The 27,608-nt window shown below is 38.7% G+C and overlaps 1 protein-coding gene across 1 annotated transcript in view; it reads right to left on the reverse strand.

The window, feature by feature from the left end:
* The window catches only part of LOC130084379 (PDZ domain-containing protein 4), a 40,181-nt gene extending 13,452 nt beyond the window's left edge, over window positions 1-26,729 (reverse strand). Inside the window, exon 1 of the mRNA XM_056249784.1 lies at window positions 26,520-26,729. Within this exon, the coding sequence (XP_056105759.1) occupies window positions 26,520-26,579 (60 nt within the window). The 5' untranslated portion in view covers window positions 26,580-26,729. The remainder of the gene's footprint in view (window positions 1-26,519) is intronic.
* Between the last annotated feature and the right edge of the window lie 879 nt (window positions 26,730-27,608).

Raw genomic sequence — 27,608 nt, forward strand, 5'->3', positions numbered from 1 at the left:
ACTTTATATCTCGCAATTGTGAGAAAAAAGTCAGAATTGCGAGAAAAAAAGTCAGAATTGTGAGATAAAAAGTCGCAATTACCTTTTTTTTTTCATTCTGTGGCGGAAACAAGCTTCCATACCATTCACACCAAGCACGATAGGCTACCTATAAAAAAAAAGTCAGTTCATGAACAATGAAAACATTGACAGCCAATCAGAATCCTAAACTGAACGTTATCATGGGTTGGTGTGTATGCTTTTATAGTTAGAAATATAGTTTTCTTTATAGTTATCGTTGTTGGTGTAAACTGGTCTTACAGGAAGTACAGAGAGATCATTGATGAAAAAGTCTTCACAAAATGAGGTAGGGAACAAATTCAACATAAAAACACATAGACCATAGATAGTTAAGCATAGTTAATATGAGAGCGATTTGTTTGACTGACAGTAGAAGGCTGATGAACGCTCATCAATGTACATAAAACAAATGTAATAAACACTCACTGATCTAACGGATGTTGAAGGGATAGTTCACCCCAAAATTGACAATTTGGTCATTATTTACTCACCTTTATGTTGTTACAAACCTGTATGACTTTCTTCCTTCTGTGTTACACAAAAGAACATATTCTGGAGAATGTTTCTGTTTTTTTCCACACAATGAAAGTCAGAGGTGTCCAAAACAACACTGGCCCTCATTGGCTATCATTATACGGACCAAAAAAAAAACATTTCTCAAAATATCCTCAGGTTTGAAACGACATGAGTGTGAATAAATGATGCCATTTATTATTATTATTATAATTTTTTTTTTTAATGTGGGGAATTTCCTTTAACATGAACACTTAACACAACATACCATCTAAACATATCTACAATGGTCACTTATCGAAAGCATCACACAACAGTAACGCAACACTCAGACATGTAAGAAACGAAACCTTTAATCGAGCCTCCCCACTAAAGGAGCACAGCATGCCGTTTATCCGCCCCCTCTGTGGTGGAACGAGGAAAGTATTAAGATGGGGGGAGCATGAGCATATCCAAGGAGAAAGCCCAGCTCATTTAGTGCTGAGGAGACAGTGGAGAAACTGCACTCAGCAGAATACAGTCTCACGGTGATAAATGACCATGATGCTCCAGATCTGCAGGCAAGAGGGCTTTCAAGTGTGTGTTTAAGGGTTTAATATGAAGGATATCGTGTTGAAAATTTGATATGCACTCTGGTATGAAGCTTTTCTGTTTGTTTTATGCAAAATGGCTGATTTACATCTTAGATGTTGTTTCACATGACGGCCATGACATTAGTGACTCCAGACATCTATTATATAGTCATGCAAATGCAGTTCTTGTCTATACCCTTGTGAAAAACAAGTGCACTTAATTGTATTGAATGTGCTCTTACTTTATTTTACAGTATGTGCACTTATGTGTACTTACAGTGTAGTTAACTAAGAAAGTACTGGTAATATATGGTAACTACAGGGGTTAAGGTTAGGTTTAGGGGTAGGTTTGAGGTTAGGGTTATTATTGCAACTACTATAATAGGGACAGTATGGGTAAACAGGACTATAAAATAAAGTGTATTTTTAAAAACCTGTACTTACAGATACTATTAATGAAATTAAAGGCACCTTAGGTGTACTTAAAGAGAGTGCACTTTGTAATACTAAATTAAAAGTTTTATTCTAAAGTACATTTTATATCGTCATTTCATTTATATAATTAATCATTTTGTCATGGTTTAAGTACACTTATTTTGATGTGTTGACTAACATACTAATTTACACATATAAAGTAATTGAATTTAATTTAACTGTAGTTTATTTAATATTACATTTAAAGTTAATATATTTGTAAATGTACTATATTGCAACATCATCAGAAATATATTTAAATACATGACATACAGGTTTCAACAGAAATTAAATTAAAGTATATTTTAGTTTACCATAAATGCTTGTCAGTACATTCAGCAGTATTTTTTTTTTCTTTTTTTTTCATATTTCAAAAACAATAGAAGTAATTGTGAAATTATATATAAAGATGTACTTAAGCAAGTTCAGCTATAACTGCATTTAAGATAAATTTAAACTATAATACGATTCTATTTAATTGCAATAAACATGCAGTTACATGTCTGAAAACATTACATTCAGTTTACGTTTAAAGTCCCCCTGTGGTGAAAGTCAAGCTTGTGTTGTTTATATGTCTATGTGGTGTTTTTAATATTCTTTAAGAAAAACCATGTGCAAATTCATTAAGAGTATTTTCTCCTTAAAACTGCAGTGAACCAAAGACAGTCTCAGAAACGTGGTTTGAAATCGCTGGTGTTTCTGACGTCACAAACAACCTTGTAACCAATCAGATCAACGTGTGATCATCAACGAGTGGATGTCTGAACTGAGTGAGTGAGTGGAGGCGGGGCTCATTTGCATATTCATAGAACCACGTATACTAAATGAGGCAAAGGTGTAGAGTTACATTCAAGCTTAAGGCATGAAGAAGGAAAACACTTTTGGTGATCAAAGATGAGTTTTAAGGGATACAATTAGTGACTATACAAGGGGACTTTAAACATATTATTTAAGGTATATTATTTACAATATGAATACTCATAAAGGTATGCTAAAGTGTTCTCTTTTCACATGAGTGAAAAACGATATTGTTTGCCAAGTTTATGTTTACACTTCTCACTGTTATTGGCTGTAACTGGGAGGCTGTAGGAGGACCATCTTTGACCTCTGACCTTTGTGCCCCTCTGACCTCTCCCAGAAGCTTATGGAGGACTAGCATGTGTGTGAAAGCGTTCCCACCTAAATGCTTCCACTGTGTTTGTATGGAGGTATGGCTGAGACTCGTAATCCCCGCGGCGAGAGAGACTGGTAATTGGGGATTAGTGTGATAATATTCAGCAGGATTCAGATGGAAGCAGAGTGAGTTTCAGACTCAGGTCCGAGTGGGCGGCTTCATCAAAGAAACACAGAGAACACCCAGAGCAAAGACACGTTTCCTCTCTCGCTTTCCCCTACAGCGACTCAAATGCAAATGATGCCGGTCTAAATACTATGTGAAGTTAGTATGAAGTCATAGACCTACACACTGCATGTTTCTGAGAGAATGCATTGTCATTAATAAGCCACACTGAACCTGTTCACAAATCTGTAAGTTGCCGAACATGCTCATATGAGCGCAAATGTGTCTGGCTACGCAAACTTGATTTTTGCACAGCATTCGATACAAGCACAATGCAAGTATGCCAAGTGTTGTATTCCCAGTGTTTCCACACTGTAGTGGATCTGCTAATTTGTGTTATAGTGAACATCAGCCAACGTTCTAACTTGGGATGAGCACAATTACACGTGTTTATAATGGACAAGTGAAGTCCTAATCAGTCTGATTCGTGTCCACAGCCCCTGATCAGATACGCTTGTTTATGGACACTATGGGAATGTTGATCCTGGAAAAACACTCAATCAACCAATCAGATTTGAGGGACAAGTTTACAGTTTATGTCAAATTTAGGCTTACAACCAGGGTTCGGTGCTTGCTTCTACATCAGTGCTATTCACCTATCATTTAATAACTTGTTGGTAAGGTTTAGGGATATGGTTAGGATTACATTTTCAGACAGGAATGTTGTTCCAGGATCAACAAAATATGTTGACCCAGGAACGTGTCAAACTCGACAACATCAGGATGTGCGTTTAGGTGTGCACCCAAGTTCTCAAAGTAGACTATGGTCGGATATGTCTCCGAGAAAAAGAGCTTTTTTGCTCTAATGTGTCAATAATTTTAATTTTACAAGTAGATTTTGTCATCGCCACTATATATATCTTCATACCGCCCAGCTCTTATGGCCCGATACTGGCAGATATTCAAATAAAATTGCTTATTAACATCATACTTCTTCATACTTCTGTGTGAGTTGTTTGTGTTTGGAACAACCTGGAAGTCTGTTAGATCCTCAGGTCTTTAGTGTACGAGCTTTTCTCTGTAACTACTTATAAAGTGTGTGGTGTCTGTAGTGTTCAAATTTTAAAAATCTGTTCAAATTGTAAAAATTGTTTTTTTTAGTTCATGTGTCCTCGTAATTTTTAATCAAAATAACATCCCCTCCCTCTTGTAGCGACATCTCTTCTCTGATGATGTGTTTACTGGCGTGAGGGCGGGGCAATAACCTGTCACTCACATGAGATCCACCAATAGCAAACCACAACCATCCAATCAATTCCCCACGGACAAAATCAAGTCCCATCCTAACTTACTTTCTCCTTCGAGAAGCTGTTTCACTCGGATATACATCACAATAGAGAATAAAATACTATAATGACTTATTTGTCATGCCGTTTTCAAAATTCGACCTCACTAATCAACTAGTCTACAATCCTGGCTTTACTTGATGCACATTACTGGACTTGTTCCACTAACATTTTTCTCATTGAATATCCCGTTTTTACTTCACTGGAATCATTTATATTACGAATTTAAAATGATTAGTGAATGGCATTTCATGGCGACTTAAAGCCGGGCGACTGAATCCTGTGTAAACCTGCGTACAGAATTATTGTGTAGGCACAGACTCCATGCGGGACGTTTGCTGACAGTGACCTTGTCCGCTTTCTGGAGATTTCTACATAAACTGGTTTGTCCCTTTCCAAATCCATTTCAACACAATATTAGTGCTGCTCTGTTGTGCCCAAATATGCCACATTGGGCTTGAAGATTCATCGTCCCTCAGCTTTTAATAGTCTTGCTGTAAAGGCCAGTTCTCTCCGCTGTCTCCCCGTCATATCATTTCCAAGGATACGACCGTCAGGGGCACTGGCTTTCATAAACGCAATCATGCACACAGTTTAACACGCCTTCTCTAGCCAGAGCTATAAACACACACACATACTTGGAGTGTAGTTTGGACGGACGGTTTAATTAACAGTAAGCGGTGATTTATTACATAGGAGATGTCCTCATCTCCGGCACGGAGGCATAACCGCGTCCCCAGACACTAATTCAAGCGGGCGTAATGCGGAAAACATCCTGAGCCGCACGTCCGCTCCCGTGTCTGCAGGGTTACAGGTCCAGAGACACATGATTACAGAGGGACACAACTATAGGTGTAGAGACGAGAAAGTCTTCAGTGTTCCTCCTGAAGCTGGAGTACGGAGAGCAGACGGGGGATGGAGGGGGTCGTCAAAGATCGTGACAGACAGAGAGAGACAAAACAGGGGGAAGGGAAAGAGAGCATGATGGGGAGATTCAGAGAGACTATCTCAGCCGATCGGCAGCAGTATAACCATGACTGGCACTAAAGGCTACTCTAAAAAAAATACTGGGTTGTTTTAACCCATGTTTGGGTCAAATGTGGACAAACCCAACCGTTGGGGTAAAAATGTAATTAAAAAATTGAAACAACGGTTGGGTTTGTCCATATTTGACCCAACCATGGGTTGAAACAACCCAGCATTTATTAGAGTTTATAGGTCATTACTTTTAGTTATTACTATTGCTGATAATAATTTTATTATTCATACTATATTTTCCAATTTATTATAATATATAAATATTATGCTTTGAATTACTTTTTAAGCAAATATTTTGTGCATTAGTTGAATCAAAATTGATTCCAATAGAGTTTTGGATTAGCATGTTGCTAAGCTAATCGTGTAACACCATGTCCTAACCATAGACAGTATAAGAAGTGGACAGAGCCATCTCATTGGAACTCAGTTGAGACAGTTGAAGCCCATTTTTAGCGATTTTTGAGCACTTCCGTTCCTGACGCGCAGACTCAAACCGACTCAAACTAAGCTTGATGACGTGAGCAATCTGTCTGACAGACGTTAATCTTCTAGTAGCTGTGCGTGAAAATTGCCAACGTTAATCTTGCAGAGACGGGGAACTTGAGCAAAGAGTTCTTTGGCGTGAGTGAGCAGGAGTAAGTACTCCGTTGCTTTTATGGACTCATTATCTATGGGCTTCTCCCTTGACGGGACGTCCCCCCGATCGCCTGCGAGCTTCTCCTCCTGTCTGTACGGTAACTTCTGTACAGCGCGACAGAGAGTCGAGTGGTTATGACGCAATCGTTAGCCTATTTTTACTAAATCTATTTCTACGGGGCCATAATGTAACATAGAAGGTAATGGAGCCCTTTATACATTGTCGTGTTTCTTTAGAAATAAATAATGGACAAATGGAGTCTTTAAACGCCTCAGATGTAAAGTTATTCGCTGTCAAAGTGACGCCAAAATGAATGGGAGTCAATGGAAAGGCTAACGCAAGTGAAGTTCTGCTACAACATGGCGGCACCCGGCTGGCTTCAACTTCCAGTCGATGGATTACCCCCTTGGTCCTAACCAGACATGATGCGATAAGAGTCCAGCGACAAGCAATTTGCGACGCGACTACAAGATGCATCAAAAATCTATGGAAGCTTGTTTCCGCCACTGAATAAAAAATAAAAAATAAATAATTGTGACTTTTTATCTTACAATTGCGAGATATGAAGTCAGTATTGTGAGAAATAAAGTCGCAATTCTGAGATATAAAGTCGCAATTATGAGAAATAAAGTCGCAATAAAGTCGCAATTGCGAGAAAAAAAGACAGAATTGCGACTTTTTATCTCACAATCCTCACTTTTTTTCTCACAATTGCGAGTTTACATCTCGCAATTCTGACTTTATAACACATAATTGCGAGTTTATATCTCGAAATTCTGACATCTTTTTTCAGAATTGTGAGATATAAACTCGCAATTGCAAGTTATTAGGCCAATTCTAAGGGGGAAAATACTTTTTTCCCATCAGAATAGTTTATATCTCACAATTCTGACTTTACAACACGCAATTTCGACTTTATATCACGCAATTCTGACTTTATAACACGCAATTGCGACTTTATATCAATTAATTCTGACTTTATATCTCGCAATTCTGACTTTACAACACGCAATTGCGACTTTATATCAATTAATTCTGACTTTATATCTCGCAATTCTGACTTTATAACCTGCAATTGCGACTTTATATCAATAAAATTCTGACTTTATATCACGCAATTCTGACTTTATAACACGCAATTCTGACTTTATAACACGCAATTGCGACTTTATTCAATAAATTCTGACTTTATATCACGCAATTCTGACTTTATATCACGCAATTCTGACTTTATATCTTGCAATTCTGAGAAAGAAAGTCAGAATTGTGAGATAAAAAGTCGCAATTACCTTTTTTATTTTTCATTCTGTGGCGGAAACAAGCTTCCATAAAAATCTATCAAAACCCACAGCCAATCAGAACAGCGCACAGCACCAGAGAGTAATCTTGACGACAATGGCAAGAAAATGGATAAGTACATAATCATAATCACAAATATTACACAATTTAAACATTATTACAAGTACCTGAGTAACTAAAACAATCTTTGTCAAATAATACACTTGTTTGTTCACAGTTTGAACGTTTTCCATTTGTTTAATTTCAAGATCTGAGGTGAATTATCCATTGTTGCTTTTACAGCTACAAAGCTGGAGCAATAAAAGATATTCAAAGTCACATTACACGCTTTTAACATTAAATAAAGCACATAAACAGTACCTGATATTGTCATTGCCACACTTTGTGTTTGTTGTTCCAGCGCGACCTCGCAGAAAAATAGAAACCGTTTCTAAAATAGTATCGTCGCGTGTCACCGCGGCTAGGACAAAACTCTGATTAACATGGAAAAGATGCATGTTATCTCGTGTAGTTAGGACACGGTGTAATACTGTTTAACTCTTGTGAAAAAGTAGTACAGAATTTTTGGAAAACAGTTGCCAGGGACCGCCAGCAATTATTTTGATCATTTTCATGTTTGTCAAGTTTCATGGCCCTTCAGAATATTTTGCCGTATTAATATCTGAAAATGCAACATATCAAAAGAAAGAACAGACCCTCTGCTTTTAAAAACAAAACAAACAACAACATTTTATTCTAGTTTTATTCATCCTTTCTTTTTTTTTTATCAACACTTGAATGTGGGTACGTTAAAATAAAAAGCTACATTTTGAGCAAAAAGCTGAGAGAATAGCCTTTTTCAAGTGTTCGGTCTGTGACTGTTCCGAATGTGCAAAAATGGTTTATGGTTCATTGAACGACCATGAAAAACATTGCTTTAAACATTTTCCAATTATGATTTATAAAGCGTATTTGAATTTGACGAAATTATCTTTAAAATACAGTATCCTGAAAAAGGGCTGTTTCTTTTTTGCTGAATACATTTGCAGTTCTGCCTTATTGTTTGACCCAAACAAAATATAATAGTGCTGCCAGTGCCTACCTTTTAAAACCGCCTGTTCATCAGAAGCCCATGATGCTTTCAGATAGAGGCAGTTCACAGGCTTTAGAACAGAGCGAACCAGAGGGGAGGTCGAGGATGAAGTGGTTCATGGGATGATTAATAATGGTGAGATGGCTGGTTTGCCTCTTATCTTGTTCCATCGTGCTCTCGGGTGGGTTTTAGAAATGGTCTTGGCTGTGTATTGGCGCTGGTGTGTGTCTCCAGGAGCACAGCGGTCCAGGAGGACGGATTGTAGGAATATATTTCTGTCAGGACCAATATCGTCAAAGATGATTGACAATTAGCATACAGTTTGGATTGGCAGTATATTTCTGTTCTGGGCAAGAACTCCCTGCCCATCCATGCATATATCATAAATGTGGCTAATGTGCTTGCAAATTTGGTAACACTTTATTTCGATAGTCCACCTTAGACATTCTACTAACTATAAGTAACTTTTCAACTACATGTCAACTAACTGTCATTAGTGAATAAGTTGACTGTCTGCTTAATATCTGCTGACACTTTATTTTGTTTGTCCCCCAACAGATATTCTGCTGACTATAAGTAACTTAGGAACTACAAGTCAACTTGTTCTCCTAACCCGAACCCTAACACCTAACCATTACCTACCAGTCTACTGACAGTCTACTACAGCCTACTAATACTCTAAAGACAGTTAGTTGACATGTAGTTGACAAGTTACTTATAGTTAGTAGAATGTCTAAAGTGACTATCGAAATAAAGTGTAACCGCAAATTTTAAGTGTTTATAATATACTATAAAGTTTCCTTCAGTAATAGCCACAAAAGATCAGATTATGAGTTGACTATTGAGAAATATTACATCATATTTACATTCAAATCAAATGAATCTGAATCTAAACTGAAAACCCAAAATGCAGCCATAAAACTTAAATCATCTAGATTCAGTCAGATTTACTAAATAGAAAGTGTTTGCTTTACTCCATTTTATATTGTTTCAAAAGTCCTATATTGCAAAGCAATGTTAATAAATAGGTTTAGACCCCTTTTTCGCCGGCGTCACAGTTACGTCACAGGACAACTGGAGGCGGCCAATACAAACCAGCACAGATTCGGCTACATAATAAGGAGCTTAAATTATTATTATTATTATTAAATGTCATCTTGTTGTGTTGTTTGGTGCAAGAATCAATGAAAAATCAATATGCTGTATCTGGAATTTTTATTTCTAGAAAATATTCACATCATTAAAATCGCACCATGATGTCACTCTTTACATTGTCGTCTTGGCGCTGGCTCGGCAGAACTGCGGATCGTACCACACAAGTCTTGTACATGACCATTCAGCACATAGTTATAGGCATCTAAAGATTGATATGCCCTCAGTTTCTCTTTACGCTCGGTTTCTCTATCGGATAGGTGTAGAAGTCAGGCCACTCAACCAGAGGTAGCGTTAACGTTAATCCTGTCAGATCATCCATCCATTGAGTGAATGTGTACGGGTCGGCCAATCTGGTTTCGTCCGTTAAAATTAACTTTTGCAAATAACAATCGCGGTCCTGGGCACTGAGTGACCTTGCACATTAAGATCAAATCGGATTTTCTCCAGTCATTGTTAAAAAACAAGCTAACAAAACTAGCAAACTAACGTTAGGGAAGCGGCCAGAGGGATCGTTCTGCCTCCACCTAAGCGTCACCATGTTTACCAACTGAAAAGGGGTCTATAAAGTGTATTTTCTGTTGAGTTTGTGTGAAGTTAAAGTGCCTACTCTGCTCTGATTGGTCAGATGACCCAGTCTGTTGTGATTGGTCTACTCTGCTCTGATTGGTCAGATGACCCAGTCTGTTGTGATTGGTCTACTCTGCTCTGATTGGTCAGATGACTCAGTCTGTTGTGATTGGTCTACTCTGCTCTGATTGGTCAGATGACCCAGTCTGTTGTGATAGGTCTACTCTGCTCTGATTGGTCAGATGACTCAGTCTGTTGTGATTGGTCTACTCTGCTCTGATTGGTCAGATGACTCAGTCTGTTGTGATTGGTCTACTCTGCTCTGATTGGTCAGATGGCCCAGTCTGTTGTGATTGGTCTACTCTGCTCTGATTGGTCAGATGACCCAGTCTGTTGTGATTGGTCTACTCTGCTCTGATTGGTCAGATGACCCAGTCTGTTGTGATTGGTCTACTCTGCTTTGATTGGTCAGATGACCCAGTCTGTTGTGATTGGTCTACTCTGCTCTGATTGGTCAGATGGCCCAGTCTGTTGTGATTGGTCTACTCTGCTCTGATTGGTCAGATGACTTAGTCTATTGTGATTGGTCTACTCTGCTCTGATTGGTCAGATGACCCAGTCTGTTGTGATTGGTCTACTCTCCTCTGATTGGTCAGATGACCCAGTCTGTTGTGATTGGTCTACTCTGCTCTGATTGGTCAGATGACCCAGTCTGTTGTGATTGGTCTACTCTCCTCTGATTGGTCAGATGACCCAGTCTGTTGTGATTGGTCTACTCTGCTCTGATTGGTCAGATGGCCCAGTCTTTTGTGATTGGTCTACTCTTTTCTGATTGCTCAGATGGTTCAGTCTGTTGTGATTGGTCTACTCTGCTCTGATTGGTCAGATGGTCCAGTCTGTTGTGATTGGTCTACTGCTAACAGCACATGTCGGAAACCAAACGTCCATTACCATATCTGAAATTCAGCTCTGGATCTATCTCAGCACTTAATACACAGTGATACAAACAGTAACAATGGCGTTGGTTTTACTGTATCAATTCTAGCACAAGTCCTCATCCTTTTGAAGTGCATGCAAAGTGGATTTGCTTTCACGGTGCTGAAAACAGCATCTTCTTTACACGTTGATAACACAAACCAAGCTCTTCCAGGCCTCAGCTACTTCAACAGTGTTTAAGGGTCAAAGTTGGTGTTGTTCGCAGGCAGCCAGAGAAGACCATAGGCAGCAATTATGTAGATTTGTTGCAAACCTACGATGGTTTGAGAAGGACGTGAGACTGGAATTACTGACGACTCATTTCAGGCAGAGTTAGAATCGATTCTTTCTTTTAGGAGACAATAACAATTTATCCTGAACTTTGATCTTTATAAATTTGCTGACCTTTTACATTCACAAACAGCTATATTACACACTGACTACAAGTTAATATCTGAAAAATCATGATCGGGGAACTTTAATATGGCTGTCAAAATAAACATGCACTGCTTAAATGCACCACACCTGATTTTTGTGAAACTTTTCTTTTTTTAATCTGAAAAACTTAACTTGCTTTTCTACAGATGCCATATTGAGCATTGTGATATATCTCCCGTTCATTTTCCAACAAGTGGCCTATCTGTCTCCTCATCTACAGCATAACATCTGTTTGGATTAAACCGGTGTTGTGCGCGACACAAGGGTTATAAGTGGGTTTATTTGGTATCTAATGGTAGCTCATGTGTGTTAGTGAGACACATTGACACCTGTTCTGTGGCGCGCACACAGTGCATGTGAGAGAGCGCGGGCGGTGAGAAGCATACTAATGTTCCCGCTCGCTCTCTCGGGACTCCCCGTCTGACAGCGGCTCAGAGTAAACGCTCTCCAGATAAAACCGCTCAGAGCTGGGAGCACCAGCACATTCTCACATGTACCTTTCAAGAGTTTTGTTGAATTATTTAACCTGTAGCTGCAGTAACACTTCTCTTTGTCTCTGAGATAATACTACGAGAGCGGTAGTTAATTTCCCTTCTGTAGAACTCTTCCCAAATCATCTGCATATTCAGACAGTTTCTAGACATCTGGACATTAAAAATGCATGCATGCTTTCTGTCTCTTTATTTTCCATTCTAAAGTATAAAGTGGCTGGCAAACTATTTGAGCTTGATGATTTAATGTTCTCATTTTTTATTACCCATGCAGCATGTACGTGAAAGCTGTGGCTGTTTTGTATGTAGAAATTAACTATGCATTACTCATATCATACCCTGCAGACAGTTTGTCAAGGGAATACATATCTGCTGAAATGCCGTGAAGCGGAGCGATCCTTTCCTACTGTGGGCCTGCTGCTACGGATTTATTCAAATGAAATACAAAGATATGTTCGAAAGCCTCTGGAAAAACAAACCAATTGGATGATTGTACAGCAGGCATTGTTTAATCGGCTTTTGTTTGTACAAAGATTCATTGTTTCGTTTTGTAGTCTCTCAGCACAGACAACATAAGGGAGTCTAAATATCTCCAGTGTTTAGGCTGCATCTCTCCTCTCTCCGTATTTCTTTCTCTTTGACGTCTGAAACATTACTTTGTACGAAACCCAAATTAGGAATGCTCTAAATAGGCAGTGACTTTCTTAACAGTTACTGATATGCTTTACACAAAGACACAGAGTCCTGACTACATAGTAACCCTCGTTCTGTGAAGTCTCTTGGGATTCTCATGTGACTGTTTATTTGGAGTCTCACTGAAACCCTAACCTTGTTTGCAGCAAACACAACATTTGACTAACATGGTTGATTCCAATAGTGTTTAGCAATCTATGGAAGGCTCAATGGAAAACATACAGTAGCTCTACCTACAACAATGCACCAATACATACAATCAGGGCTTGACATTAACACTCACCCAAAAGCGTGTGTATTTCAGCAGAGGTGTGTAACGCAGTCACTCCTACTAACCACTTTGGCGGCTTGAGTTTTACCCAAAGTGTGGCACATCAAGCCTCCTCTCAGTAATAAATTGAGTTCGTTATCGCTGCTTATTACACTTAAACAGTCAAATACACACAAAATAATGTCAAAATGCTGGTCTTGTCGATTATTCACGTAAACACAGTGGGTCTCATTCATGAAACATTCGTAAATATACGAGTAAATATGCGAGTGATTTGCGCGTAAAGAGACATTCCCGAAAACTCTTCTCCTGATTCACAAATACTTCGTAAACGTCAGATGTGATAGTGAAATGTGTGTGTGTGTGTTAATGAATTCCAATCAGTCGTAAATGGGATGCGCGTGCACGCTCATTCTCAATTACCATAAATCCCGCCCATTAAATCCGACTGACAACTATATATGGGCATCATATTATGACATGAATGCGAATGAAAAAAAAATTCTCAGATGCAGATATTGAAGTTTTATTATCAGAAGTTCATTCAAAACGCCACATTTTATTTTCAAGCGTACATAGTGGCGTATCGGGTCCTAAAAAAAAGGAAGCTTGGCAGCATATTACAGATGCAGTTAATGGAGTTTCATCTGTTAATCGAACATCCCCAGAAGTGAGAAGAAAATGGTTCGACATTAAGCTTGAGAGCAAAAAACGAATTAGTTCACTAATTAGTTCAAAAATAGTATTCAAACTGGAGAAGGACCACCATCGCAGATGCTATTACTGGCTCTCATAATAAGAAAAACCGTATGTAATTACTATATATTATATTTTTTCAAAATGCTGTGCAAATATGTACCCGATTAAGGTGAATTAAAATGCAGCCTTATTAATGAGCAAAACGTTCGGGTGTTAAGCGCACTATTTACGCGTGGCTGGGAGCAGGTGTAGATTTCTTGTGTACCAACTAACATTTGGAAAATACGAACATTTTAATGAATCCGAAAATTTACGCCAGAACCACTTTACACACGATTTACACAAAAATTCGTTCTGCTCGGGTTTCATGAATGAGATCCAGTGAGTTTTATTTTTCAAGTGAACGTAAACAGTTGAGAAAGAAAACGCATGCGTCAAAGTATAATGGATCCGTGCTTCAGGTCTTAAAGTGACAGCAGCCTAATAAACCTGCTGACAAATTATGAGATCATCTTAAAAATGTCTCTATGGCAGTTTTTCCCCATGGTATCGATGTGAAAATTGGGGCCAGTGAAAATGCAACAATTGTAACTTTGGAAAACCAGTTGCCACAATGACTGGTGAGCAAAAAAGTTAATTATAAAAACCTGCATAAAATTCACTGCAGTTTCCAGCTGAAACACTGGTGGCAATTAAACACCAACATATTTGAATCCTTTTCAATCAAATTTTGATTTCAGGGCAGATGATTGTTTAATAAAGACTTATTTTTGCACAGGTCCTTTACTATACTATCATTATGACCTCACAATTTTACCATAGTGCACAATAAAAGGGCTCAAAGGCTTGCAGAAACAAGCTGAAAGGGCATTGTTGCTCACATTTGCTTTTGTAAACACTATCGGTTAGGTTTAGGGTTTAGTGTAGGTGGTACAATATTTTCAAATGCAATAGAGGATTAACCTTTTACACCCCATTTACACCTGGTATTAAAATGAGATCTGTATCCAGATGAGATATCCGGATAATAAGTGTTCTGATCTCACCTTTGCGTTTACATCTTTACAAGTATTTTTAATGCGTTCTCGTTATCCACATTGAGTTCAGATCTCTGGCCTTCTCCACACGGACACGGGTATTTTTATAACTGGAGTTTTTCCTCCTGCGTTTAAAAAAAAATCCCGTCCACATGAAAACGCAAAAACACGCTATCAAGCGCTGTCAAGAGCATGCCACACCAGCAGGCGGCGATATAACCCTAACCGTAAAGCCACGTTGGCCAATCAGAAGCCTAACAAAAAGTTATTACAGGTTCCGGTAGGCGGATAACGGCGCAGCGCGGGTTTTCCTGTCTACACGACAACACTGTAACCGGCGTTTCTGAAAATCCTCACCCTGGCAGGGGTTTTCAAAAATGTTCGGTTTCAGTGTCCTGATACTGCGTTTCTGTGTGGACGAACGGCCGAACCGCGTAAAAAAAGTCACGGTTATAAAAATAGCCGTGTCCGTGTGGACAAGGCCAGAAAAAAAAGACAATTGGCAGGTACGAATGCCATCACGTCGTACGGATTGCGTTTACACCTAGTAAAGATCCGAACACAATGCGAACCAGACTACCTCCAGATGTGGTCAGGCAGATCCGATCACAATCCGATCACAACGTATTTACACCTTGCATTAACATGCGTTTTTTATTATCCGGATAACTTGGATACAGATCGTATTTTAATACCAGGTGTAAATGGGGTCTCAGAGTCACTCCTTTTAGAGGACATTTCATGTTTGAGCTGCTACACATACAACAAACAATGAATTATTAATAATAAAACTGCGCCAGATTCTTTTCGGATAAAACTGAACTCACCTTTAGCGCTATTCACTGGACATTTGAAAGTGTTGTGAAACGTGCAGGAAGAAACATAACATCATTTTGCACAAATGTCGGACCAGGGATGTTTTTCCAATGAGCCTGGGTTGGTTTTTGGCATTAGCATGTTGCATGAGATGCTGTTATAAGTACAAACAATATTTTTGTCCATTTTTTTGCTATTGTGTGAATATATTTCTCATTGACATTCATGCTCATCCACCATATTGGAGGATTATTTTTCTCTGTTTTGTAACAGAGCTATTATCTGAGCATAATTCAATGGACATAGATCATCTATATTGCAGCCCTTTGACTTGACCTCTGACCGTCTCATTAATCCTGTACATACCAACATGTCTCCGAGACATAGGCTACCTGTTGGTGTACATACTGATGAGGTGAAGGATGAACTCACTGTTGACACTCATTTCCATACTGAGTAGATCTTGATCCCTCCCTTGACGATTCATTCCGCTGGGATTAATTAGACACACATAGTGCTGAACCCTCATTAACACGCTCCTGTGATATTATCTGATACAAATGTGCGTCTGCACTCCGGTGTGTGTGTATTTGTGTTCAGAGGTCTGGGTGATCCTTTTCACTTAAATTATGCAAACTTCTCCAAGTTGACTTTTTACATTTTCAGAAGGAAATATGAGTGGTGCTTGGCAATGCAAAAGTGACACCACAATGATAGGGTGTTGTGGGTGATTGCTATGCAGTGCTAAGGATTTCTGAGTGTTTTTATCATGTTTCTCTACAGTTTCTAGAATTCTGGGTGGTTTCTTGGTGCTTAGTGTCCTAAATCAAAAGAGCCCTTTACTGGTCTTTATATATGGCATCAATGTAATTTCACCTGTAATCTGAAATCTTAAAGCCTAAAGTATACTTTGGTTTTGATGTGCTACTGTATTGCCTATGCATATAGTATGCAACGTAAATTTGCTCATCACTAGGAGTATATATATAACTATTTGCTATGTATAGCCATGGCCAAATGTTTGGCAGTGATATAAATTTAGCTAAATTTTGCTTTGCTTCAGTTGTGGAGATGTTGATTCACATTGTTTCTAGATTATTGTGCAGAAAGATCAGATGCATTTTACATATTTGCAAAAAGCTTCATTGGACAAAAAACCTTTATTACAAAAATGAAAATGTCACCGTTTTTTGTTCCAGATACAAAATGACCAGCAAACATAATTTCACTAAACATATAATCAGCACATGGAAAAGTGTGAATGAATACTAGTCAGGTGAAATCACTCTATTATTCTGATATAAATACTATTCGTTTTCTCACACAAACCGCTCGTTTCGTGTCTTAGGCCGTCAATGTGTGCTTACATTTACGAGTCATTAAATCATGTTTAATTTGGACTTCTCTGTGCATGCTCTTTGAGGTGGTGACCATAGACCTGCATTATATGACTGACAGACAAGAACGGTTTGACCTAAAAATATCAAAATTGAAACTACTGCGGAAACAAAGACACCTACATCTTGGATACCCTTGAGGTAAAGCTAAAACATACCAAAAATGCGTTTCCTTTAACACCACACAGAGGATCATTGGATGCCCCCTCCCATCACTGAAGGACATATACAACTCTCGATGCCTCAGTAGGGTTAAAAACATTTTAAAGGACTCCTCACACCCCGGGTTTAAATGGTTTGACCTGCTGCCATCAGGCAGGAGTTACAGGTCCATAAAAATGAGGACAAAAAGATTCAAGGACAATTTCTTCCCCAGAGCCATAACCATCATGAACTCTAATATGCACTGATCCCTCTCTGCTACATACATACATATACATATACAGTCTCGGGGTGTTATTTTTCATTTTGTAATTCACAGTTTTTGGTGCAATATATTTCTTATTAGTGCAATATTTAAAACTGATTTCAAACTATTTTTGTATTATATGTTTAATATTTGTGTTGTATGTAACATTGTTTGTGTTGTTGTATAATCCGGCACTAAGGGAAACACTTCCTTATTTCGTTATACTGTACATGTTTATAATGACAATAAAGGTAATCTAATACGTACCAAGATCTCTAAGGAAAGTTTCCAGCGCCTTGTCGAATTCGTGACAAGGCAATCTGGAGGCAAAAGGGGGTCCAACCCGGTACTAGCAAAGTGTACCTAATAAAGTTGTCGGTGAGTGTATATTGGCAATTTTATCATGATAAAAAAAGTCATTACTTCTGGAGAGAAATAGCGCAGACACTGAACAAGTTGAACGAGATGAAGAATGAAAAGGTGTGACGTCATTGCGAACAAAATCTGTCCAAAATCAAGGTGTTTTGGAGTTTTTTTTCAGTGGTCCGAAACAGTTCGCCAATGTGAACTTTCCAGAAACTAGAAACTACCTTTGATGATTAATCCATGATGATTATGTAATAGGTGGGTGTGCTCTGGGGCTTCATCTTGTTTCAGCCAAACACAATCGGAGTTGTATTAAAAAATATCCTGGCTCTTCCAAGCTTTACAATGGGAGTGATATAAAATCATAAAAGTAATCCATAGACTCCAGGGGGTTAATAAAGGCCTTCTGAAGCGATGCGATGTGTTTTTGTAAGAAATATATTCTATATTTATAACTTTTTAAACTATAATCACTGGCTTCCGGTAACACCTGTACACGAGTCTACAGTGGTTCGGGTGGAAGAGTGACCTCTGACCCGACGCATGACGAAGGATGTTGGAGCAGCGTAAGCTCAGGTGAGAGTCGACGCCTCTCGCGGTTCAAACTAATAGAGCTGGGCAACAAACTCAAGCTCCTCCCACATTTATCTTTAAAAGTTCTCATTTTAGACTTCTAATTCGTGTTTTGTTTAGCTCTTTTCTCTGCGCTTCACCGTTCGTCAATACATCCTGCGTCGGGTCAGAGGTCACTCTTCCACTGGAACTATAGACTCACGTACGGCTGTTACCGGAAGCAGTGATTATAGTTTGTAAAGTTATAAATATGGATATTGAGGAATTGATGAGGAATTGATTGGATGGTAGTGATTTGCTATTGGTGGATCTCATGTGAGTGACATGTTGCCCCGCCCTTGTTCCAGTACACACATCATCAGAGAAGAGATGTTGCTGAAAGAGGGGGAGGGGGGATTTTATTACAAGGGTACATTAATAAAAAAAACAATGATGTGCACGCATATATCATTTACCATAAATACTACAATATTCCATTTAAAAAAAAGAAAAGTACACAATGTTAGAAAGATTTGACTGCGAGATGTGTGTATTATGCTGCTGATGAAGTAAAGATAAATAGCAGATTTAAAATCACATTTTTCTGGGAGGTCCTGCAACGGGAATGCTAACGGCTAGCTTTCTCCTGCTGTTCTACACCTCATTAAACACCACTAACTAGAACATCATGCTGATAAAAAATGTATGTAACTTTAAAGAAAATCCTTTTGAGGCTTAGTAAGAGAGAGAGAGAGAGAGAGAGAGAGAGAGAGAGAGAGAGAGAGAGAGAGAGAGAGAGAGAGAGAGATACAGAGCAAGATGTGATTATACGTCTGGCATGACGAGACAGACAGACAGAAAGAAAGGGTGTGGCCGAGCAGAGGCGCGAGGCTGTGTGTGTGTGTGTGTGTGTGTGTGTTAGAGGGAGGCAGAGTGTTTTTTTGATCACTTTAAGCACTTATTTGTGCCATATGTTCATTAATACCAATGTAACCAGGCAAAAATCAGTGCAAGACGACTCATTTTGCTTGCTTAATGAGTCTGGTTGCCATAGTTACAGCATCCCATTGCAATGCAGCTCAGAGAGAGAGAGAGAGAGAGAGAGAGAGAGAGAGGGGAAGGGGCGCTCAGGATGATTGATGGGGTGCTGGATATTGCTGGTGTGCTGGGCAGATTGATGGTGTTTATTCTGCGGTTGGTTTTGCCAGTGGAAGGGAAAGTACACATTGAGAAACACTGAACACCCACATCAGATAAACACACTCTCCTGCTTTGAGAGTGTTTGTGTGTGGATCTTTTGTATGGATCTCTGGTGCTCATTTTCACCTTATCATATCTGCAATGTGGAAATGGATTTTCAGGCACATATTGAAAAAAAGCAATACTGTCACATTTGGAGAGTCAAAATGGATTTTGTAAGATGAGGTCAAGATATGATTTGAATTAAAATTATGATCGGTAAAAAAAAAAAAAGAGTAAATACATTTTCTTTTATCACAATTTTGAGTCCCATAATTCTCTGCACACTTAAAGATATAGATCAACCCGGATTTAATATTCTGTCATCATTTCATGTCATGAGTTTCTTTCTGTGGAAGACTAAATGAGAACTTTTGAGGAATGTTCATGCAGCTCTTTTCCAAAGTATACGGAGATCAGTGATTGTTAAAACCTAAAATAAAATAAACAATAAACAAATAAAAACCGTGCTATATTCCAAGGCTTCTGAAGCCATAGCTTTGACTGAGGAAAGCACCAAAATTGCTGTAGTTCTCAAATCTTATTTCTCAAATCTCATGGCAATTCGTAACTATTTTATGTTTTGGCGAATTGGTGGCTAATTTGTATAAATTCATAAATTGTATAAATTTTATTTGTATAAAATCTGATTTGTACATTTTTGTATGAGCAGGGCCGGATTTACCTCATATTGCGACATGTGGGGGTTATTATTATATTTAATAACTTTTATTAAATTAATTAAACACTGATGTCAAATTCTTTCACTCAGTAGAATCTGAAACAATAAGCTTGAGTTAACCACTGCAGGTCAAATTAGTGTGCAGTCTGAGCCATATGCATATTAAAGAGCAACATCCACCACCAAATTCATATCGTGTACAATTTGTTTTCAAAATGTGTAAAATTAATAAAAAATGCCCCTAAAATAATGAATTGACTGTTGAAAACTGGGATCGGTAAGATATTTGCAATGTAATGTTTTTGAAAAGGAGTTTTTTATGCTCACCAAGTCACGCATTTATTTAATCAGAAATACAGTAAAAACCGTTATATTGTGAAATATTATTCATTGTTTTAGTCTAATTTCTATTTAAATATTTTAAAATATTATTTATTCCTATGATGCAAAGATGTGATTTCAGCATCATTATTTCGATCTCACAGACAAATAACTATTTGTTTATTCATAAGCGACAATTTCATATCAATTTGTACAATATGAATTGCATGAAAATGTTTAGAAAAATGGATGGTTACCATCAGTGGGGGTAAGAAAACGTAAGCATGAGATCATACAAATAACCAATTTTCCAAAGTTTAAAATAGTATTGAATTGCCATCAACTAAAAACGAAAAACTGTTTTTTGCAGACGATGGCGTTTTGAGGCCCTGAAAACGCAAACTTTTGAAAACGGGTTTCAAAGTGCAAGTTTTTGAAAACGATACCCTTATCATCTCAAACGCTGATGTCATGCGCATCCATATTACGTGTTCAGTCTATAAGCGCGTAGTGTTTCTTTGAAAACTTGAAGAGTCTGTTGGTTTGTTTGTATACGTTCCTGTGGATATTGCGTGAATGACGGGTGGTTGGGTAGATATTGTGTTTTGCGGTAGGTGGTATGCCATACGGAACCGTTGTCCACTGAAACTGCATATTAAAGGAGTCATAATGTAGTATTAACTTTGATACCCACGCTCTATTATAGTCATTTCATGCCCTTCTAAAAAAGAAAAATTGGAAAAAAATAAACACAGAGCTCGTTTGACCCTTATTTCTGAATGCATTATTGTCTCGCGAGATCTGATGCGAGGTTTTGGCTGTCGTGGACGGTCATTTTAATAATGCAAATGAGGGGCGCGTTGATTGGTGGCAGGAAGGAGGGGGCTTGACACCGCAGGTAACTTCAGCATATCATTCCAAAAAGAGATCATGGCGCAAGTTGTTAATGAACGCGACCTGGCCGCGACCTACGGGATTCAACCGTATATGTTTGAGCCAGACTCTGAACCAGAGCTGGAAACGGAAGAGGAACAACAGTCAATTGAAGGACGTCTACATCAACATGTCTCTGAATGGTAAAGACAATTTTTTTGACTGAGACATACATTAACATCAGTAACGAGCTAAAACGTTTTTTGCTATTTTCTCCCACATAAGTTTAGCTTTAATTTAATGTAGATTACATTAACGGAGATGTAGTCTACTTTATTTTCAGCTTACAGTGGTTATAGAGATTAACGTTTGCTATAATGTGTTGTTTTTGCCTTTTTTGACGTTGTGGTTTTTTAGATATTTAATAATTTTCATCTACAGACATGTAACGTTATGTTTTTCTTTATGTTTATTAATTCTTGACTGTTTTTTAAATTTATCTATCCTTATCACATACATTAACCGCATTAGTAGTTAGCTGCTGTTTGTTACACAAAATATAGTAATAAAAACACAGTCTTACCGTTTCAAATTCAGGCAAGTCCCTGATTGTTGGAATGGCACCTTTTTCCAAACGTAGCTTCGATGCCAACTTCGCCTGATATTGCCCCAAATTTGTAAAAGATTCTTTTGTGAAATGTTTAGCGCAGACACCTAACGTTGAGCAAGTTTGGTTGTTGGAACAGCGTCATTAAAAATAAATTTCACCCACTTGTCCCTTGTAGTTTGGTCAGTTTTGGGTAAAGAAAAAACATTAGAATGTGGATTATGACAGTCAACCACAGAGCAACTCACGTGTGCACTACGTTTCTGCATCTTTCTTGTCTGAATATGATGGGGAGAGGGGCAGGGCGGGCCTCCTCTGCGGTGTCCATATATGGTATATCCGGCCCCGTCTTGACGTCAAGTCGGGGGAGAAATTGAAATCTCGTATTTGAGTGCGCGTGCACGTTGGCTAGTTTAAGAACCCTGGGGTAAACAAACGCTTCACTTTTGAATATCGGCATCCCGGCCAATGTATAATCGTTAGTCAATCATAACATACATTGATTCTCATGGAAAAGTGAAAATTGCACATTATGACTCCTTTAACGCACCAGTGGGGCTCGACAGCCTTAGTCAAACGGGTTGGCGCGTATGGTTGGGTCGCGGAGAGATTGTGATATTGTGGTTAGGTCTCAGCAGCAGGAGGGATGTAGAGGTCAGTAAGCTGGGCTGAGTTGAGTGGGGGACGGAGGGGGGTGACTCTGGGACGCCAGAGTCACTGTCGAGCCCTCTTGAGGTGTCGTGGGCTAGTCGATGAAACACTGAGGACGGAAGGTGCCCACTTGAAGACCCTAGAGATGTCCCCTACTCGGTTCAATCCAGACGGTTGTCGTGCTGGTCCTGTAGTTGCAGCCGTCGCGCGCGCTAACGCGCCAAGTACACTGCTGCCGTTAACGCCGGACAGAAGGGGAGTCACACTACCTTATGGAAAGAAGCGTAAATGGATGGAGAAGCATAGTTTACTGTAAAGCTACGTCTTAGTTTTGCTTATCTTGGCGAAAGCCGAGTACAAATCAGCATGAAGTTTTAACATCTACTCTCGTGTAATGGAAATCTTTAACAAAGTCACATCGCCACCTACTGGCCTGGCATGAATAATACAGCGGTTTTAGTCGTTTTCGCGGATCCGTGAAATCTGTCAGGTTGATAAGAATGAAGTTCAGGATCAGCCAGCATGTTGATAAGAAACATAAAGAAGAATAACTGATTTAATTAACATTAGCTTGGTTAAGGTTAAAGAGCACAAGTCATGATGGATCAAATCATTATTGTTACTGTTCCACTCCACATGTACAGCACAACGCGCAATGTCTCTAATTGGAAGGATTAAAGAGAATAAAATCTCCTAATTAAGTTTAATTAGCGGGGTCTTTTAGCAACATGGACCCCAGGAGAGGCTGTTAAAGTCATTGGACGCAGCAAGAGACTTGGACGGCATGTTTTGTTGTGAACTGCTTGGATGGTTTTATTTCTGAGAACATGAATCATGTGTGTGTGTGTGTGCGTGCGAGTGTGTGTCTGTGTGTGTTTGACTGAATTTAAAATGATTTTATGAGCACTATATTGAAGTTCCTCTTCTTTCTTCCTCTTCTCCAAATGCAATTAATTAAACTCAAATCACTTAACATTTGCATGTTAACACTTTATACCATTCACAATATAACGTCAGTAATGTCATTGTAACACTGCATACTTCTTTCAGTCTTCTTTCTTGCATTTATTATTTAAATATTGATTGTTTTTTCTCTCTAACCTTGAAAACAGTATTGGATTGTGTTGATTGTCACAACTATTATTTTGCTGCATTTCATCCATTAAATGAACATTCGGACACGCAGTTAAATCAGTTTTTCTAGATGTTGAGAGTTGCCACTGTGTCTTTTCTTTGAGATAAGAATAAGTCCAACAAATGATGGATCTGTGGATGGGTTGTAGTGAGATGAAGCCGAGATTAAACTGGACGGAGACTGTGAGAGTTACGGTCAGGCACTGCGCTGGACAGCCCCGCCGGGTCCTGAGGAGCCACTAAGGTCCACCGATTCATTTCTGCTCTCTGATGCGTAGAAATCAATTACTGCCGTTATATGATGGCAAACAGCCGAAGAAAAAAAAAAAAGCTATCTATCCATTCATCATCTCTCTATCCTCCAGCTCACCTTTCCGCCACGCTTCTCTCCGTCTGGTTCCAACAGTAATGGAGTCCATACAGATCTGTGCTGTAATGTAATGTACAGATCTTTAACAGCTTCTGTTCTTCTTATCGTGTCGTCGCCATTCTTTTTTTAGGCTTCGGTGGTTTAAGAAGAAGCCTGAGTAATAAGTGACCTGGAAAATGTGTCTTTTGCTGCACTTTTTAAAAGTGTAATGAAATGGAAATGCACCCAGTCTTTTCTAAATGCACGCGATTGATGTTATTGTGTGAATGTGAACGATTCATTTTTTTAAATGTCCATTTTCATAGTATTCAAACATGAATAGACAAAAGTACCCAGGTGACCTACGACTTCCCCTGAGATCCTGGAGTGAGCATCTGATGGACACTTTACTGTCCCATGAGGCCACGGGAGAGGATTTGTGAATGGAAGTGAAGCAACGCAACTGATGCTCAAATGCCTTACATTTTACTCTGATGTACATCACAATATGAAAGAAAAGATCTGTCACTACTTTTGTTACATTGCAGCTTGGACCTATAATAGATATCCAATAATACTTCTCTTAGGCTAGACTTTCAGGGTGAGCTGTTGTTTAAATTCTGGGTGATGAGAAGTTAAGACCGACCGACACTATTGTGAAAATGTAATATAAAAAAAAAAAAAAAAAACAGGGCGAGGATTGATTTTAATGTACCTCCTGACATCATCAGAAAAGGGACATCCTTCCAGAGGAGAAGCACATTTTCTGATTTCGATTAAAGATTATGAAAAACAAACTTTCTTTTAAATTGAACTGGTCACCACAATGTGGCTCATTTTGATTGTACAGTTTTCCGCAGGTGATGAGCGAGAGAAAGGCTTTATTCAGACAGGACTTATGTTGCATGAAGGTCAGATACATTCGTGTTTCGCAAATTTGTGATTTCAGTCTTGTCCAAAATGAGCATGTCTGTGTTTTTCTCACACACTTCTGAAAACATTACAGAGCAAATGAATCACCCACTGCTTTCCTCAACTCATCTAACCTCTGAGAAGTATGGGTGTTATTATGGTATTGTATTTTTCACATGCAACACTCTGGAAGTTGTGGAAGTTGGTGGTTCCAGTACTGCTACGCCTCAGACCACGTTAATGCTCAAAACAGCCACAATAATCGCAGTATAATACAGTCTTTCCCCTAAATTATTTTCCCTAAATAAGTCATTTTTAAATAATATAGCATTTTAATTGCCATTTTAAGTTTACTAGTTAACATTGTGTCACTCCTGCTCATGTGATATTGCTCATATATATATGTTTTTACAGTGTTTACATTTTCAAGGTGAATCAGCCTAGAAATAGCTTACTTATAATGGTCTTTGCTGGGACAAGGGAAAGTTTTTTTTAACATCAAATAAACACATGATTATATTTTCTAGTTCTACAACTACACTCCTACTCTCTCTTTCGCTCTCTCTCTCTCCCTCTACACACGAACAAAGCTTAGCACTCTATAAATATCACACAAAATGTTGTTCTACTCTGGTTCAAATTAATAATCTGAATGCTTAAATAATGATTATGTTGGTAATTACACAGTCGCACCCTAGTTCTACAACTACTCTCTACTCTCTCTCTCTCTCTCTCTCTCTCTCTCTCTCTCTCTCTCTCTCTCTCTCTCTCTCTCTCTCTCTCTCTCTCTCTCTGTAACACAGCTTGTTAGCGCTAAAGGTCGGACTGTTCTGCTAATTGGCTTTATTAGTACTGGTGGCCACATATCGACAAGACTTTCTATCAAAGATACATGCACAGTCTGGTTGCAATTTTCAAGCCTGTGAACATATACACAAGTATTCACTTCAGTACACCCAGCATGACAATTTATAACAATGCTCATGAATCACAATCCTAAAAGCATGTCAGGTATCAGTCACCCCTATGGTTTCAGACTCTCATTAGATATGATTCAGAAGTTCATTAGTCTTTCTTGTGCATTTTTACTAGCCAAGTAAAATATTTAACAGCACAGAACAGTAGAAATAAAAAAGTAGAAGCCACAGGGGATTTTTTGCTACTTCCAAGAAGTTGATTGAAAATGAAATGATTTGAATGTCTTGGATGTTTTCTTCCTTGTAGTAAGCAGGGCTAATAAAGCTCATTAAAACACATCAAACAAAGCGGAGGAAAGCAACCACTAAGACGAATGTTGGGTGAGAACATCTGTATTTTGATATATATATATATATATATATAGATGCATTTAGTTGAACTTAAGAGTGCTTTTTTTTACCTACTTTAGTAGACTTAAGTACATCTCTGTCTCTGTGTATTTTCATAATTACTTCTATTGTCTTTGAAATATGGATTAAGTGCACTGCTGAATGTACTGACCAAGTCAAGGGTTGGTGGTCTATTCAGATCTCTATGTTATCAAGCCATTCAGAGCAAGTTTCTACATTTCTATAAGTGGGATTATGGACAGAAACAACTTTGCTTTGTATTCTTACCTGGAACATGACCCTGTATTGCTCCTCGGGCTTCTGCACCACGCACATGTTGCACCCCATCCTGAGTCCTGACGTCTGACCACCCGCCAGGCCACGAACCCGCTCAGATCGCCTTCTCAGAGGAGCCGCTGTGCTAGTTCAGGCACAACCGCATGTCCCAGATGCCCACAGACACTTCGCTTGTCTTTCGTAGTCCAACAACGAGTTCTACGAATGTACTACGGGGAGAGCCGTTGAGTTTAAACCATTTCCAGTTCAGAGACACATGCAAGTACAAAAGTATTTAAAGAAGTAAGTTATCAAGCTTTTTAAGAGTGCATGTCATCCTAACTTACTCAAAAAAAACAAAGTCCAAAATGGCATATCTCAAGTCTATTGTGGAGTGTGAAATCCAATGAATTCCAGCATGTAGAAAAGTCCATTTGTGCTTTAAGTGAAATGTTGTAGTACGCCACTTCTTCTGCTCCTGTCCCCATTGATGTGCTTAATTCAGGGAATTCAGCATGAAATTACGCGTCTGTGCTTGCTCTCGCGCTTTTATCAAGGCCACTTCCAGCAGTGCTTTTTCTGGGACAACATCCAAATTACTCCTAAATCAGTAAATGCTGCATGTACGTCCAATGTTTTATTCCAAAGCGACGGAGGGATGATTGGATAGATTGAATGTTTGGTCAAGAGAGACCTTCAATGAAAAGCGTTCCAAGAAGGAAAATTACTTTTGCGAAATCTGTGGCTTCATTACGAGTTTTTGCTTCCAAAAAGTGTCACTTTAATTCCAAGGCCTTTTTTGCCAACATTTTCAAATGAAAACTGAACAGCAATAATTGCAGTACAGTGGTCAAAGCAGTGTATGTTATTGCAGCTTTAAACTGCAGAAGCCCTCATGAATATCAAGTCTTTTCATTTCGAATCGAATCAGTTCTTGACTGTGGCTACAGCTTTTTAGCCACAGTTTATCTCCTCACTCACTACTTCTCACAGTCACACCTGAAATCGATGGATTCTTTCTCAGTTTCGTTCGACTGCTGTGGATAATCAAAGAAGAGTTTGAATGCTTAACGCCTTCACATATCCATACATTTCAAGTGC

The sequence above is a fragment of the Rhinichthys klamathensis genome, unplaced genomic scaffold, assembly GCF_029890125.1.
Source record: "Rhinichthys klamathensis goyatoka isolate OS25496 unplaced genomic scaffold, OSU_Roscu_1.1 h1tg000062l_1, whole genome shotgun sequence".
Taxonomy (NCBI): domain Eukaryota; kingdom Metazoa; phylum Chordata; class Actinopteri; order Cypriniformes; family Leuciscidae; genus Rhinichthys; species Rhinichthys klamathensis.